This window comes from Camelus dromedarius, chromosome 14 (genome assembly GCF_036321535.1).
Source record: "Camelus dromedarius isolate mCamDro1 chromosome 14, mCamDro1.pat, whole genome shotgun sequence".
In the NCBI taxonomy this organism is placed as follows: Eukaryota; Metazoa; Chordata; class Mammalia; order Artiodactyla; family Camelidae; genus Camelus; species Camelus dromedarius.
The window spans coordinates 23548778-23566615 of record NC_087449.1 but is presented as its reverse complement, the minus strand read 5'-3'; the positions used below and the strand labels follow the sequence as shown (position 1 = coordinate 23566615).

The following is a 17838-nucleotide window of genomic DNA, read 5'->3' as shown; positions in this document are numbered from 1 at the left end:
TCTTTTGCAGCATAAGTTACTATAAGATATTGAATATAGCTCCCTGTGCTATACAGTATAAACTTGTTGTTTATCTATTCTATATGTATTAGTATCTGCAAATCTCGAACTTCCAACTTAACCCTTCCCACCCTCTTCCCTCCCTGGTAACCATAAGTTTGTTTTCTATGTCTGGAAACAACCTAAATGTCCATCGACAGATGATGGATAAAGAAGTTGTGGTATATTTATACAATGGAATACCACTCAGCCATAAAAAAGAATAAAATAATGCCATTTGCAGCAACATGGATGGACCTGGAGATTGTCATACTAAGTGAAGTAAGCCAGAAAGAGAAAGAAAAATACCATATGATGTCACTTATATGTGGAATCTAAAACAAACTTATTTACAAAACAGAAAGGCTCACAGACATAGAAAACAAACTAATGGTTTCACATATGTTTATGCATCTGATCCTCAGCCTCTTCCCCCGTGAGGAAATTGAGGGTCACTGGTGAAGGGACTAGCCCAAGACCACACACAACCAGCTGCAGAGTCAGAGACCCAACCTGGGCATTCCCACCTCCCCTGCGCCTCCAGGTTTAGTGAGGTGAACGTAAAGTCATTAGGGATCAAAGAATTAAAATGTCCAAGCACAGAGTAAAAGAAACCTGCCTTCATTGCAGAACTTTAGTCTATGCGAAAAGTCTTAGGGAGCTATTTGAACACAAGTGTAACTTGAACTGATAACAGAAAGTGCCCTTCTGCTGAGCCTGAGTGACATCACCTTCCCTCTGGTGAGGTGGGCCCTGCCCTGGAACCCCGTCATACTCTGTTTGGAGCATCACATTTTCTGTGGCATGTTTAGCTAAGGGAAGAAAAGATAAAAGGCAGTTATAAAAGCTGTTTTCAAATATTTGAAGGGATTTCCTAGAGAACAGGGGAATTTCCTTCTCTGTTGCTCCAGGAAACTAAAGTCAGACTAATGTTGAGGCTACAGGTCAGTCATGCCTTCCTCCAGCCTGCTAGGTTGTCTCCACTGATGTCCAGAACATACAGGCTTGAGCCGGAACATACCTTGACTTTTTCCTTGTGATAGGTGGTCTGGAATTAACTCTGTTCTCCTGAGCCTAAGCCTGGTATTTGGTATGTCGATATGCAAATGCCTCTCATTCCCCAAACTTTCCTTAACATCTGTTCTTTGCCTGAACAGCGAGGTCTTTACGCTGTTGTATTGAGATGAACACACAAGCTTAGAGCCCAACCCTCATTGGTGGAGGTCCCAACGGCTTTCCCCTGTCCTGGCAGCCTCTTCTCCTTGTGGCCTGGCTCCCTTGTTCATAGTTCAGGGGCTCACACACACCAGCCTGCCTGGGGCAGGCCTGGCATCATTGCTTCCAGTTCTCCCTTTCACTGTGTGTGGCAGTTTGGGCAATAAATTATATGGTCAGTTGGGTTAACTGGTCTTTCCTAGAAGCAAATGCCACTGTCATTGCAGCATCCCTCATGGTACAGTCCATCCAGGCCCTAGCTGGCCAAACATGAGGAAAGATTTTCTTACAATTCAAGTTGCTTGAGCCTGGGCAAGGCCGTGTCGGCAGGTGGTAAACACCCTTCCACTAAAGGTGTGCTTTTATAACTCGTGTTCATGTGACAGAGCTTCATGACTCTTTTTCAAAGAGCTTTTTGCTCAGTGTGGGGAGTTGGACAAGGAGATCTTTCGAGTGCCTTCCAAACTATACTTCAGTTTGTTTTACGAAAACCTGGAGGTCTGGACGGAGACAATGCATAACAACTGTTTTGCCTCCTAGATTCTGAGTATTGCTACTTACTTTCGAATTTGTGACAAAGTGATTTCATTTACAGTAGTTCCCCCTCATCTGCAGTTCCACTTTCCAAGTTTTCAGTTACCTACTGTCAACCATGGTCTGAAAAGTGTTCAATGAAAAAATTCTAGAAATAAACCATTTGTGAATTTTAAATCATGCACCATTCTAAGTAGCATGATGAAATCTCTTACCATCCAGCTTTGTCCCGCCCGGGATGTGAATCATCTCAAAGAGCGCCTCCTGCCCATTAGTCACTTGGTCGCCATCTGGGTTATCAGATGAACGGTCTGACAGCTGAGGCATTGCACGCAGTGCTTGTGTTCAAGCGACACTTATTTTTCTTAATCACGGCCCCAAAGCACAAGACTAGTGCTGCTGGCCATTCAGATATGCCAAAGAAAAGCCATAAGGTGCTTCCTTTAAGTGAAAAGGTGAAAGTTCTTGACTAAATAAGGAAAAAAATCACGTGCTAAAGTTGCTAAGATTTACAGTGAGAACAAATCTTCTGCCCATGAATTTGATAAGAAGGAAAAAGAAATTCGTGCTAGTTTTGCTGTCTCACCTCAAACCGCAAAAGATGTGGCCACAATGTGTCATAAGTGCCTAGTTAAGATGGAAAAGGCATTAAATTTGTTCAAGATATTTTGAGAGAGAAAGAGACCACATTCATATAACTTTTATTATAATTGTTCTATTTTTTGTTTATTTTTATTTTTTTACTGAAGTATAATCAGGTTACAATGTTGTGATAATTTTTCTATTTTATTATTAGTTATTGTTGTTACCCTCTTACTGTGCCTAATTACAAACTAAACACTATCATAGCTATGTACCTATAGGAAGAAAACATAGTGTATACAGGGTTTGGTACCATTCCTGGTTTTAGGCATCCACTGGGAGGCTGGAATGCCAGTAAGGGGGAACTGCTGTAAACTCTTCCATCTTTTCCCCAGTTTGTCCTGGTGAACTTTTACTTCTATGTGGTTATATGGTCCAGTTATTTTATTCTCTGTTTATCATGTTTGTTTTGATATCTAAAACATAGGGTTCACATACTTTTAAAAATCTTTTGTTATCTTTCATGATATTGACTTTATTCAAATACCTACTGACCTTTGACTATCCATTCATATGATGAACATACGATGACTGGAAATCAGTCATTCGAAGGATTGGAAATTTTGAATACAGGCTGGATTCGATGGTTTTACTTCATTATAGGGTTGTCCAGTGAGGACCTGACCTTCCCATTATTTAGGCTTGACATTTTTGTGAGATGAATCCTCCAGTCTTATGCTTGGAGAGAGAGAGAGAGAACTGTTTACATTCTAGGGGCCAAACAAGGGGCGAAGTAAGGAATCTTACCTATTCAAATAATGTGTTTGATTTATTTGCTGCCTTCAGTCCCTTAGCAGACTCTTGTTCTGCTTTGTAGCTAGTTCTGAATCTCTCTGGCTCAGTTTCTCCAGAAATAAACGTCCCCCCCACCTGCCTGGGCAGTGCTGCGCACCTGGTTGCAGACAAAGGGTGTAAGTCTTTGGCGTCTGTGCTGTGCGCTTCACCCTTCAGGGGTATCTGGGACGTCCGACTCCTGGGCTGTTTCTCAAGTTCTGAAGTGTAAATCTGCTTGCTCTTCACTGGCCCCCCTCATCATGTCATTAGGTTTCACATTGCCACGGCCTGTCACACTTGACAGTTACCACTTGACATCTGCTTTCTATCTTGAAAAAATTCTCTTGCCATCTTTCTTTTGGTCTCCTTGAGGTTTTATGCCTTATTTTCATTCCTTTAATATCATCTTACTGAGGCTTTGGAAGGAGGGCATATAAGGCCATATACTCAATCTTTCAAGTAAACCAAAATCTTTTCATATTTTTCTTCGCAGTGAAAGGTGACAGTTCTGAGCCACCTGAAGACCCTGATAAAGTGATCAAGTAAGTTTTTCTTTCTACAATTCTATAATTATAAAATATATATACTAAAAGAATTATTAAACAGTTTTCTATCATAATTGTATTTTCATTTTTTTGACTTATAAAATTTTTCATTTTTGTTTAAATACATTTTCTCTTACAATTCCTTTTTAAAATGTTTTACAAAAGAATGTAGAAAATATTGACTTCTTTATAGACTAGTTAAAAGTTAATGCAGCTGTGTTAACTTGCCTTTTTAGTTTTCTTTTTTTATTGCTGAAAAGAAAAAAAAAATTTGTCTACATTATGATCACAAAAAATCCAAGCAATTTAGGAAATGATAGTGCTCTGGAGGAAAATGGTGAGGGTTAGGGCTGAAGCCATTGCACACTTGGGAGATAACCTGACAGTATGACACCAATTCAGCCTTAAACACCGGGACAAGGTACAGGTCTATAATCTCAAATATGGTTCTGCAGCATTTAGCTCCTCCAGCATTTCCATCAGCCTTTTTTGGATAGTCAGTCAGATGTGGAAAAGAGCCAACTAACTAGTGTTGAAATAACACTTGATCTATCTTGGTTTTATACTGTACATGCTCCAAAACAAGGCTCCTTTTAGTGGATTAATAACAGTGAGATACTCCCAAGAGACTGAAGTCAAACCAGGACTCTGAAGAAGCCCTCAGGTCGGGGCTCTGTCCCAGAATGTGCAACAATGTTTCATCAGGGGACTTTGTGCCTGGAAGTGTTAGAAGCTCAGAATTAGAAGATCCAGAATGACTGACAGAGTGACTAGTTGGGACATGACAGCAAGAGCATTGACCTTGTCTCCCTGCCGGCACTCAGATGAGAACCAGCCAGTAGCAGTGGTGGGTCTGTCTCAGGCAGGAGCAGGAAGAAGGGAAACCCATCATGGGGAGAAAGCTTTGGCCCTTTGACTCTTTGGGACACGGAGGACCTCATCAGACAGGCAGCAAAGTAACCAGATGGCAACGTGAGAATCCGGCACTGATCACAGGACAATAAAACCTGGGGTCTGGGGGAAAGATTTAACTACCAGGAACCATGGTGTGGTAAGCTTGTAGATGGTGTTATCTTGAAAAAAATCAAGATTTGTGAAATTGAAAGGGGAAAAAGGAGTGAGGAGTTGGGGGAGAGTGGTATCTTATAGGTGCAGTGAGATTCTAGGCAGAGGAAGTAAGGAGGGCACAGACCCTAAACTGGATATGAGCATAGTGGGTTAGAGGATCACAAAGAAGGGCACTGTGGCCAGAACACAGCGAGGGGAGAAGAGGTAGGTGGGGATGAGGTAAGAGAAGTAGGGCCCGATCACTTAGGGCTTTATAAACCAAGGAAGGAGTTTGCATTTATTAACCTTGCGGTGGAAATTGGGATGCAGCTGGACAGCTTTTAAGAAAGGGAGAGACATAATCAGGTTTACACTTTAAAAGGACTACTTTAACTGCCGTGTGGGGAATCCATTGCAAAGGATCTCGGGTGGAAGCAAGGAGAAGAATTATTGGGTTATTTTAGTAGAGCCGAGGAGAGACGGCGGTGGCTCGGGCTAGGGCTGAGGTCACAGATGTGGAGAGCGAGACAAGTGGAAGAAGTGGGTGGATTCCAGGCTTAGTTTGATTGATATGGGGAGTGAGAAAAAGTGGAATCTAACATTACTACTGGATTTTGGGTTGAACTGGATGGGTACTGCTGTGACTTCCTGAGATTGGGTGAGGGGGTTTGGAAGAGCACGCCCCCGGCTAAAACTAGCAACCCCAGTTATCGACGAGGATGTGTGGTCCCCGGGGCTCTCCTGCAGCGCTGTACACGCTGCTGTGCCGTTTGACATGCCCACAGCCACTCTGGAACAAATTCAGCAGTTTTGTACAACGTCAAACATTCGCTTGCCCTCTGACCCACTCCTAAGTATTTACCTTAGAGAAATGAAAATATATAGTCACGAAAAGACTTGTACAGAAATGTTGCTAGGGGCTTTATTCATAATATCCGAAACTGAAAACAACCAAAATGCCTGTCATCATTCAACATTTTATATTCAACAGTGGGATATATAATAAAGAAATTGTGCTATATTTATAAATTGAATACTCTCAGCAGTAAAAGTGAATGAACTGTTGATACATGCAACAACGTGGAATAATAATGCAGACATTATGTTGAGTGGGAAAAAAAATACCCTGACTAATAAAAGAGTACATGCTGTATGATTCAATTTATATGAAGTTCTAGGACAGGCCAAACTGATCTACGGGATAGAAATTGGATCAGCAATTACCCAAAGTGTCGAGGGAGCTGGACTGGGAAGCAGCAGCAGGGAACTTTCAGGACTCATGAAAATATCTTGCAATAGGGAGAGACCGAGGTAGAAAACAATTAGGAGGCTGCTTAGAGTTTGTGGGGAGAAAAACGAGGTACTTGTCCAAGGCAAGCAAGGAGACCAGCTGATGCCGAGTGCTAAGGGGTGCTAACCCCACCTTGACTCTCTTCTTGCATGATGTCATTGACTGCTCACAACCACCACTGGAGAAATTTCTCTCTCTGGAAACGTGGAAGGGTTAGGTAACTTTCCCAGAGTTACACAGCTAATAAGTAATAGTACCAGAGTGTTTTAACCCAGGCCAGCTGATTCCAGAGCCTGTCCTCTTGGTCATGATACTGCAGACTAATATCCAGAGAGATTTAGAAACTCAGTCATTAGGCTTTGGTGATGGCTGGGATGTTGCTTCCATGAAATAGCACTACCATGACTCTCTTCTTCCCTTAATGGTCCTTTTGGTTTCCTTCACTGGCTCCCCTTAAACTCTGAATTGGTTTCTGCTCTTTCTTTTCTCAACACTTACTTACTCTTTAGGAGTTTGTTTTCCCTCATGGCGTCATCTGTTAACCTTCATGTTGATCTGACCCGCATCTCTTACTTCCAGTCCTAATTTCTCAGTCACACTCCTAAAGGTCGTCACCTACAACCCATGTTTAAAATTAAACTCATATTTTACTTCAGTTTCTCTAGACACTTTCTATTAATAGCAAAACTAACTGGTCTTCTGGGCTTTAGGGGAATATTTGACCCTAAAATTCCTTCACTTTTCACACCCTATCAGGCAACCAGCTCAGTCAGCTCTTTATTTAGCATTAGCGTAGATTCATCTCCCCTTCATAATCTCTGCTCCCACCCTAGTGTTAGCTCTCAGTATCTCTTGCTTGAATTACTGAATTTAGTTCCTAACTGGCCCCCCTGCATTTAATCTCTGCTGTAATCCACTCTGCATACTAATGCCAGAGAGAAATCTTACTCAAACACTGGTTTCATTATTTTCTTGCCTTGTTTGAGAACTGCTTACTTACTCTCTATCACCTAATAAATCAAGATTACTGAATCCACTCTAATCCGTCCTCTGCCTAAATCTGAAGACCAAGCATTGCCTAGTTTCACTTATCTTTATCAAATTCCAATTCCTCTGAAATTGGAACTCTCCACTCTAGTCAATTATCTTGTTACTATCACCTCTTCCCCCGAAATCCTCTGTATGCAGACGTGCACACACCATCCTCCTTGCTACCTAAGCTATTGCTAATACTTTTTCCCTGGCCTAAGATGCCTCCTTCCTTTGTCCCAGGTCCATATCCCAAGTGACTCTTTCCCTAATGGCTCCAAAACAAAGTTATAGCTCCCTCCTCCAACTTCCTTCACTTACTGCCACTGCCAAAGAAGCATCTGTCACAGTAGTCTCCAAATGTCTATGTTAAATGATGTAACAGTTTATTATGTTAATGAAAACTATTCTATTTACTAGTTCAGATACATATCTTATTTCCCCAGCAGGATAATAAGCTCTGATGTTTGGTTTAAACTTATGTCTTCTTTTTCATATTCTTAATGCCAGTGGTAATACTCAATAAATTCCTGTTATTGGTTGAAACTATAAACACATGTATTTTTTACCTATATATATTCTTGTAAACTAAGTGACTTATCTGAGTAATAGTCAATAGTTACTGTTCTCTTACGCTAAGGGGCTATTTTTTTTTTTTATAGAACTGAAAATGCAGATACTCCCAAATGTTTAAGGCATTCTGTTTTGTATATTCAAGCCATACTAAAGTTATACCTTTTAGGGTACTATTTTTAATTATTCTAAGGAAAAAAAAAAAAGAAAGCCCCTGAAGGCTAACAGTTTGAAATTGAACAGGACGCCGTTGGGAAAGGAGAGGGTCATGGGTCGTAGTCAAACAGACAAAAAACAATGGAGATGATTGTGCCTGAAGACGGTGTATTTTTTTTCATGAGACAGTGTGTTGACAGTTTCCTTCCTCTTGGGTCATTGTTGTCTGCTAAATGATCTGTGACAGCAAATTGATCACAAGCTTTTTCATGCAGGAGATATAATGCAGCCTTTCATTTCGTTACCTCCATTGCCAAATGCCGAAACATTTCGTTGGCAAATTAATGTTAGTTCAGTATATCATTTATTAATATAAAGCACTACATGTAGCTCTGGCAGCAATAATACTAGTGATTAATTTATCTTCACCAAGTTTCAGATTTCTACTTAAGTGTGATTGCAAAAGCAATAACACACTGAAAAATGTTAGTCTTAAAATTAGGTGTCTAATTATTATTTGAATAAATGAGTGCATTAACACATTTAGATATTGCCCCATTAATTTCAAAATTGAGTCGAATATTTAAGGTATCTATAATTTACCTATAAAAATTAATATTAGTGAGCTGTTCTAACTGAAAATTTGCTTCTTCCTCCAAAGAGCTAGGAATTTAAAGTTAAAGCAGACGTGAGGCCTTTTACATTTGATGTTTAAGCATCTATTTAAGCCAGTTAATTGGTGATTTCACACATCTGAAAAATATCCCAAAGTAATGCTTATATAGAGTGTTGATAATCTCTGCATTCCAAAAATGTGCAGGAAGAAACATTGGAAATGCAATTATTCAAGAGTGAGAGAGTGTTTCATAGTTCCTGTTTAATACTTTGTAACAATCCTTGCTGTTCCATTAGGATATGGTAATGTTAGCACAGGGAAGGAAATGTGTAGGCAGTAATATTAGAAAAGAGGTTTTGTGGGGGTTTTTTTGTTCGTTTTATTTTTTACCCTCTTTGAAAGTGGCCAGATTCCACGTAAAAATTAAACTAATCTCAATTCTGGTATTTTATTTCTCCTCACAATATTTAGTGATTTTACTAAAATATGGCATAGAAATTTAAGAAAGTTGTTTATTGTAGAAAAAAAATGTGCAGGAATGCTGCTTTACTTAAAGTCCTTTTTAAGGTAGTCACAAAAGGTAGATATCTTAAGCCTGTATTTTTTCTTTTTATAATATACACATGGATGCACATTTATACTTATTAATGAAAATGTTCTGAACAGATCTTTTTTGTGATTTGCATGTATTAGTGGGAAAATTGTTAGATTCGTTAGAAATGAATGTGTTAGAATTTGCAAATCAGTCTAATGTCTTGCAACTAGATGTCTGAAAGAGTCTGCTTTGACAAGACAATTTTAAAAAGCAAACTTGCACACTACTCACTATCTGATTTTAATTTATATTTTCAGATCAGTTAAATCCATCTCATTTAATGACTACTACAAGACGTGGTCTGAAATAGCCACGTCAAAAGCCACGGAGTATTACAGAACTCCATGTAAGGTGATCTAGCCTCGTCCTGTTTTGGGGGGAGAAAGGGTAATGTTAATCTCTTAATTATTCTCAGCTTGTCTCGCTTGCAAAGACTAATTGACACATATTTGGAATTTGAGGGTGATAAACTTCCCTGCTGGCTCCATATAGTGATCATTCAACAACTAGTCGTTTAGTCCCTCTTTTGTAGGGAGTCCTAGTCTGATTAAAAGCCAGAAGGAAACGTAGGCAATTGGAGGAATAAAAGACAAAGTTCTCAGTCTTACGAGGTTTACTTTAGTCCCTTCACCCCTGAAGGAAGCCTTCAGAGCAGGAGGAACTTTTCTGATTCTAAACAGAATTATCCTCAAAGCCAGAGATGTTATTAAGTAGAAAGAGAGTTAAAAAAACAAACAAAAAAAAAAAAACCACATACTTAAGGCTGCTCAGTTATATCCGTCTAGGGAAAAATCATCCGTTACCATCATATATTAAGAACTTAGAAAACAATGGGGAAGCTGGACAACTTTCTGGTCCCATTTAATCTAATCTTTACGCTTTCATCATTTGTATCGAGGTAGTTTATCCAGTGTGCACACATTTACTGAAATATGACTTTGCTTCAGCTATCCTGCTGAAATGGTGCATTCTGAAGTTACTGGTGACTTCCAAATTCCTAGATTCAGTGATTACGTTTTTTAGCCCTTATCTTATTTGAACTCCCATTGGCCATGCTCTCCTTGAGCTAGATGACACTGTGCCTCCATGGTTTTCCTCTTACCTTCCTGAGCACTCCTCTGCATCTTTCCTTAGCAGTGGTTTCTCCATTCAGTGTTCTCTACCCAACTCTCTCTCAGAGACCTCATCCATCCACCATGGTTTTCATTAGCCTGTTGTGGAAAAATGTGTTACAGCTCGGTGTTACAGCTCAGTTGTGACAGCAGCCTGGATCCCAGCGAGAGACCAAGCAGCACTCGAAGAGTTGGGGAACTCAAGTTTATTACGCCAGTGGGCCCAGAGGAGTTAACACTCCAAGCTCTGGACCCCGTTTGTAGGTTTACACAGGCCTTTTATAGGCTGTCAGTTTTACACTTTGCAACATCATATGAAAATAAAGTACAACAGAAGTTGACCAACCAGGAACAAGCTTTGTAGAAATAGACCAATCAGGAGTGAGCTCCATGCAAATGAAGTACTACAAATGGACCAATCAGAAGTTAGGGAAGTGGACCAATCAGAATTGAGAGTAATAACCAATCAGGAGTGAGAGTAATAACCAATCAGGAGTGAAGGAAATAACTAATTAGAAGTGACCTCAGGGAACCAATAGAATTCTAGGTGTAAGCCGCTTTAGAGGCAAGAAGTGAGATAAAGCCTCTGGGCCAGGGAACCCGTTGGTGCTGGGAGGAGAGCAGCGGCCCTGCCTAGAGGTACTGCCGGTCTTTTTATGGGGTTTCCTGCCTCAAGCCCACATGCCAATAATTCCTTAGGCCTCATCTCTAGCCAGGTTCTTTTCTGAATTCTGAATGCACATTTACCCCTGTGCTTTAGAAATCTCACCCACATGTGTGATAAGTACCTTATACTTAACATGTCCCAAATTGAATTCATTATGCTGCCCCCAAATCTATTCACCCTCCTTTATTACCTCTCTTGGTTAGTGGTAGGTCATCATTCTTGCATTTACTTGCCAAGCCAGAATCCCAGACATTTCCTAGTCCTTTTTGTCTCCCTCATTAAGCCTTATTGATTTTATCTCCTGCAACATTACAGCTGCTTCCCTTCGGCTCCACCTCCATGACCACTGTCCTAATCTGTAGTCTCACTGTTTCATCTCATCTTTGTGCTAGTCTACTAATTGTTTTTTTTTTTTCATTTTTATTGAAGTATAGTCCATTTACAATGTTGTGTCAATTTCTGGTGTACGGCACAATGCTTCAGTTATACATGAACGTATATAGATTTGTTTTCATATTCTTTTTCACCATAGGTTACTACAAGATGCTGAATATAGTTCCCTGTGCTATGCAGTATAAACTTGCTGTTTTACTAATTGGTTTTAAGAGAACAAAATGTCATACACGCAAAAAAGAGTATCTAGTTTTAAGACACAAATTAGAGCAAAAAATGGTACTAAGCTTAGTAAGTATAAAAATGTTAAGTTGGATCAATAATTTATAAGAAATTACATATTCTTTCAGGATGTTGCTTATTTGTTTTAAAACATTTTTTATTGAGTTGTAGTCATTTTACAATGTTGTGTCAAATTCCAGTGTAGAGCACAATTTTTCAGTTATACATGAACATATATATATTCATTGTCACATTTTTTTTCACTGTGAGCTACCAAGTTATTTTGTGATTATACATTATCCTCCTCACTGACTCATAGATTCGTGGTTAAGAAAAGTAATTTCTTTAAGGAACTTTAAGAAATACAGTCTTTAACAACACTATCAGCGTAAAGAGCTTTATTGATTTTGATACCAGGAGATATGAATGTTCACTTCATTTCAAAGGTCTTGATTGGGTGCTCCTTGATCAATTCTGCAAACACATCTTGAGTACTTGCTACATATGAGGCCCTGAGGAGCTCAGTGGGGTCCAGGAGGTGATAACCCTTAACAAACATGACGTCAAGACAGCTGGCATGCACCAAGAAACAATTCAGTGTCTGGGTCCTTCAACGAGAAAACAAACAGATTGTTACATGATGGCACTTTATGGAATAGCATGTAAATGTAGAGAGGCACTTGGAAACTCCAAACTGCTAGGGGAAAAAAAAAAAAAAGAAGAAGCACAAGCCAAAATAAAAAAATTTGGAAATGGCTGTCTTGTGATGAAAGAACAATTTTAAAGAACAAGGAAGAAATAATGAAGCATCACTGAGTGCAATTTCTTCTTCAAAAGAATTTGACACCAAAATATTTAATGTGGTTCTTGTTTCTACATCTGTCACTAACCTAGTATGTAATTCATCCGTCTTTGTGATGGCAATAGCTGGTAATGGTTACCTCGAGCCCAGAAGGATTTCTGAGACTTTAGTTCTAGCTTTTGGTGCAAGATTCACAATCACCCTGCCTTTTTTTCCTACAGGGATTTGTTAAAAGAATGTCTCAAAAGCTTTCCTTCAATAATTACCAGCACTTAATTAAAAAAATTAAATGTAAACCTTACATGTGCTGCTGGCCATTTTGTCTTTGGATCATTCAGCTGGATGAGATCCAATGCTATCTTTTTTAATGGCCTAATTTCCTGATAATAATAAAGATGAAGCTTTTCAATTACAGAATGCTTCCACTACTCAGAAATAAAAGGGAAACTTGTAATAACTTCATTTTCTACAGTTATATTTTTATCACTGGCAAGTTTATTAGACTCACACATATTTTAAGAAGCTCTTTATTTCATGAATAATGATGAGTGATTATATTTTGATTTTCAGTATTAATTTTATTGCATATCTTTGTGCTACAAATCTATACATAATCATGGATGCCATAATAATAGCAAATGTGTTCTTGAATAATACAGTTTAGAGTATACTCTGCATTGGGTTTTTTTGTTTTTTTTTTTATTGAGGTGCAGTTGTACAATATTACATAATTACACAACATAGTCACAATTTTAAAAGGTTATGTTCCATTTATAGTTCTTATAAAATATTGGCTATGTTCTCCGTGTCGTACAGTATATCCTTGTAGATTATTTTACGCATTGTAGTTCATACCTCTTAATCTGTATTTTTTCAGTCATCCCAACCTTATCATTCTTTTATTCACTTATCAACCAATATTTATTGAACACCTAATATATGTCATGCATGGTTGGAGATCAACCCAATGAGCTGAGCATTGTTACTATTTTTACTCTGTTTTACATGAGAAAACCAAGACAAAGGGAAGTTAACTAATTTACCTAAGGTCATACACGGAATATCATATATTGATAAGAGTGTATATTCTGGATGCATATTGCCAAAGTTTAATCCTGACTCTGCAATTTACTAGCTGTGTGTCCTTGGATAAGTTTCTTGATCTCTCTGTGTCCCAGTTCTGCCATCTGTAAAATGAGAATCATCACAAAACATACCTTGTAACGTTGAAGTACTGTAACAATGCCTCACACGGAGTGAGCGCTCAGTAAGTATGGTTATTATTTTTTAGTACAAGCAGGCTGTGACTCAGAGACTTGAACAAGATCCTCTGACTCCACATTTGTTGTTCTTTCTTTTATATTAGCTTCCCTCCATAAGATGACATAAAATTATTATCTTTGTTTAACCTGAGATTTAAATTCAAAACCTGAAATATATGCAGTACATATTCAATAATTATAATTACCTGTTCCTAATCACAGGCAATCAGGTGGGTAAATGTACTGGAGAGCCACTGTTCTCTGTCCATCACTGTAAATGGCAAATAAAGAGTTTGGCAGAGAATGAACCAATACATCTGGTTGTGGGCAACAGCACCTTAATGATAGAATATGATCCCCATAGGAAATGTTTGTGTTAGGGGAAAAGAATGTCTTCAGACCAGTGCACCCTGTGATAGCGAGCGGAGGCTTCCTGATGTTTGTCTGCTGCCATCAAGACAGACCAAACAGCCTGAAGCATCACGGGGATGCTTGCTTTCCCTTGGCAGACTTCCCTTCTTTGAGTCTCTGAGCCCGCAATGAGGGCAGGTATCTCCAAAATGCACTTAGATTCAAGAAGCTGTACCATCCACTTCTAAAGCAGTGGTCTCGGTCTTGACTGCTCATAGACTCACCAGAGGAGTGTGTGAAAATTCCCACGTGAAGTGTACACCCTCAGATCAGCTGCACTGGGGTCTCTGGGAGCAGGACCAGGGGGTGGTAGTTTTTAAAGCTCCCCAGGTGGTTACTGTGTGCAAGCAAGGTTGGGAAGGGCCTGGGGGAGGAGCATGAGATCACAGGTTAGAGACCCTAGCCTTGTACTAGTTTTGCACATACAATTAAGTGAATTTAGGTCAGTCATTTAACTCTCTGTACCTCATTTTTCACTTCTACTCATTGACAAAAACATTCCACTCTATTTTAAGTTCCTCTGTGGTTAGCATCAGATAGTATGTGTGAAAATAAAGCATGCTGAGGTAAGGTAAGCTGGTGCCTGTATATTGCTTCGGACATGACAGTCCCAGAGTTGGAAAAAAAAATTCAGATCAATATATACAGATATCAGATAACAGGTGTGTCATAGGGAAAAACAGAGAAGAAGCAATGTCCAGTAAGCCTCAGAAGAAAAGGAAGGAAGAACTATGTTACGGAGGCAACAGAAGACACTTTTCTTTTTTAAAAAATTAATTAATTAAATATATCGTTATTGGCGTATAGTCAGTTTACAGTGTTGTGTCAGTTTCTGGTGTACAGCACAGCACAAAAGATGCTTTTCTATCACAGGTTACAAAACTGCCACAAAGGCAAGATGTGGTAGTGATGGGGGAGTTTTAACTTCAAGAACTTCTGACGACATTTCACTGGTCCTCATTTCTTCGTCATTTCCCTCCCATCACACCATTCACTGAGCATCTTCTATGTCTAGACAGTGGGCTGTGTGTTGGACACAAAAGGTTAAGCATTATGATAAGCTTCTTGAGGAGTTTACAGCCAGATGGCAGGACACAGATGAGTGGAAAAGTTAAAGGGATAAAATAGGAAGCGTTAAAATGAAAGTTTTGAGAAATCCTGTGGCATCTTTCATCTCTCAGAGAGTAGAGAAAGCAATGAAGAAAATGAGTCTATGATATAAAAGTAATGGGAATATTCAAGAAAGAGGACCAGGCCATTTGAGGTTTCATAATATGTAAGGAAGAGACTGCCATACGTGTTCAAATGGAAAATGTAGGGAAGGCAATTCCAAAAAATTAAGGGAAGACATGAATTATCCTTGACTAGAAGCATCAAATAAATTTTAAATTTTGTTTAAAAGCCGTGAGTAGTCCCAGTGAGAAGACATCACTCAACCTCTGTGTGTCTGTCCGTTAGTCTGTGAAGTGGGCATTATAGTGGTTACCACTGCACATCTACTTCCCAAGTGCCCCGTATGTAGTAAGAACTCTAATATTAGTTATTGTAGTCAGCTAAAGGAAATAATGAAACCTGCTGAGAACTCTGGGGAGTTCAGATTTGCTTCCTCGGTGGGAAGAAGGAGGAGTGTATTCCAAACAACAATAAAAAGTATTAATGAAGTCTGTAAGAATATGTACATATGTGTGTTTGAAGCAAGAAGATAAAAGATAGGAACATTGCTGGTGAAAATCATGTAATATTAATAGAAGAAAAGGAGGATTATTCAGTTTGAATGTTTTTCTATCAATGACAAATTTCATCAAGCTGAAACGGTTAATTAATCATTGTTAAGAAGGAAGCTCCAGGTAAGAACAAGACTGGTAGGGAGCATGTACATGGTTGAATAGTTCCAGATTATAAACCCAAGACAATTAGAAGGAACAGGGTGGGGAGGAGAGGGAGGGAGAGAGAGAAAAGGGAAGATATATGTGTGTGTACGAATGATCTGGCTTAACAGGATTTCATGTAAAAACTACCAGAGCTTAAGCATAGTAGGTTTTCAATTAATTTTATGTCAGTTTGATTGAAGACATAAGGCTTATAATTAACCACAAATGTATGAGCCAGGGGTGTCATGTGATTTCCAGAAACTACTGATGCAGATCTGAGCTAAACTGGTGGAAGTGTAGCACACAGACCAAGGGAGGCAGTAATCCCGCTTGCGTCTTGCTATTCTTATGAAATCAAGATTCTGAGCTGGTTCTGGATGAGAACTTTACTAGGAATATCAACAGAGTTCACCGCTAGGATGAGGATGGTTAGGACTCTAGAAAATCATGACTTAAGGAAAAGGTAAAGGAACTGAGACGACCTGAGAGCTGTCTTCAAATATTAGAGGGACCTCTGCCGTGTGGGAGGGATAAGCCTACCCAGTGTTGCTGCAGAGGTCAGAACTAGGAGCAGTGGAAACTCACAGCCCTCAGATTAAGGAAGGACATTGTGACCTTACTGCCTGTCATTAGAAGCAGAAGTCTCCCAACAGTAGAGGCAAGGGGTTCATTTAGAGGCTGGGTGATCGTCTGGGGCATATTCTTGCTTTGTGGAAGATCAAGATCAAATCCAAGATTTTAGTCACTCACTTGAAATGCTAAATTAGAATTTTGTTGAACTATAGTGTCTATAATTCCTACACGAGTTATTTTAACACTGTCCTGCTTTCTGTACATGATACATAAATATCATTATAATGAAAAGTTACAAAGTCACAATCTAGTTATTTCAGACAATACCCGATATCACAAAGTTCAAGGAAAAGGAAGAAATTTGGAAAAGTGTCTGAGGACTGTACTATGACTTGAACTGTAATAGTGCACATTATTGCCACATATCAACTCAAAAAGTGAATTATTTTAACCTTGAACTATTAGTAAAGAACATATGCATAGCTCCTTTTAAAATTACTCTGATTTCAGTGCTTGAAGATCCAAATTTCGTTGGAGAGTATTATAAATGGAAGAAAAATGAGGGAAAACATCCTAAAGAATGTCATTTAAAGTAAGTAATTTTCAGTGTCTAGAATATGACCCTATTAACTTGAAATATCAATTAGCCGCTTCCTACTAACTGACCTATCAGAAGAAACCCATTGGAAATAACAGCTTAGGCTCTTGCCTAACCATATGAACAAGAGTAAGAAATAGCTTCTTTCCTTTAGTGTGAACCCAGGTGGGAAACATCTTTGCTGCCAAAGATGGAGCAAGGGCATGAGCCACACTGAAGGCATCTCATAATACCTTCCCTATTACTCCTTGCATTTCCACCCCCCTTTTCCTTATCAAAATATAACTGAGAAATGGGGGGGAGGAGCCTACTTACAGCTCATCAGTTAGGGTTTCATCCTTCTCGTGGTTCCTATATCTTTTCCCCTTTCACAGATCTCTCACTCAGGAACCAAATATAGTAAATCTAATGAGAAAGTATATGATAAAAATAGAAAGAAAAATTACTACAGTATCTTGAGAAATCGTTGACTCCTAGACCACATTAAGGAAGGAACCTTAATCTCATCTTGGTCTCTTGGCTCCAAAAGGCAGTTTTTCCTGCTTCGCCATGCTGGAGCACAGATGTGGTTCGAGCTGTGTGTAGTGCGCCTTTATTCTGGTGTGCTTATTTCAAAGTGTTTGGCGAATGTGCTACCACAAAGCCAGGGGGAATTAAAGATCCTATTTTTTGTATTTACCTCTTTTACCTCATTTTTTAGCTTCTTGGTTTGTTAGCAATGTGACCTCTTTCCTAGATGATTAGATTAATGAAAATAATGGGCTCTGTTTCAGATTTGTGTAGAAGTCAAGACTCTTAAAATAGACTTTCCTATCCTTTAATGTCATAGTTCAGATTGGGTTTTTCAATTAGATATTCTTTTTTCAGTTGA

The 17838-nt window shown here is 39.1% G+C and overlaps 1 protein-coding gene across 1 annotated transcript in view; it reads left to right on the top strand.

The window, feature by feature from the left end:
* The window catches only part of UBE2U (ubiquitin conjugating enzyme E2 U), a 33220-nt gene extending 16255 nt beyond the window's left edge, over window positions 1-16965 (top strand). Inside the window, exons 6-8 of the mRNA XM_031465299.2 lie at window positions 3698-3746; window positions 9314-9402; window positions 16880-16965. Of these exons, the coding sequence (XP_031321159.1) occupies window positions 3698-3746; window positions 9314-9402; window positions 16880-16965 (224 nt within the window). The remainder of the gene's footprint in view (window positions 1-3697; window positions 3747-9313; window positions 9403-16879) is intronic.
* Window positions 16966-17838: the final 873 nt, after the last annotated feature.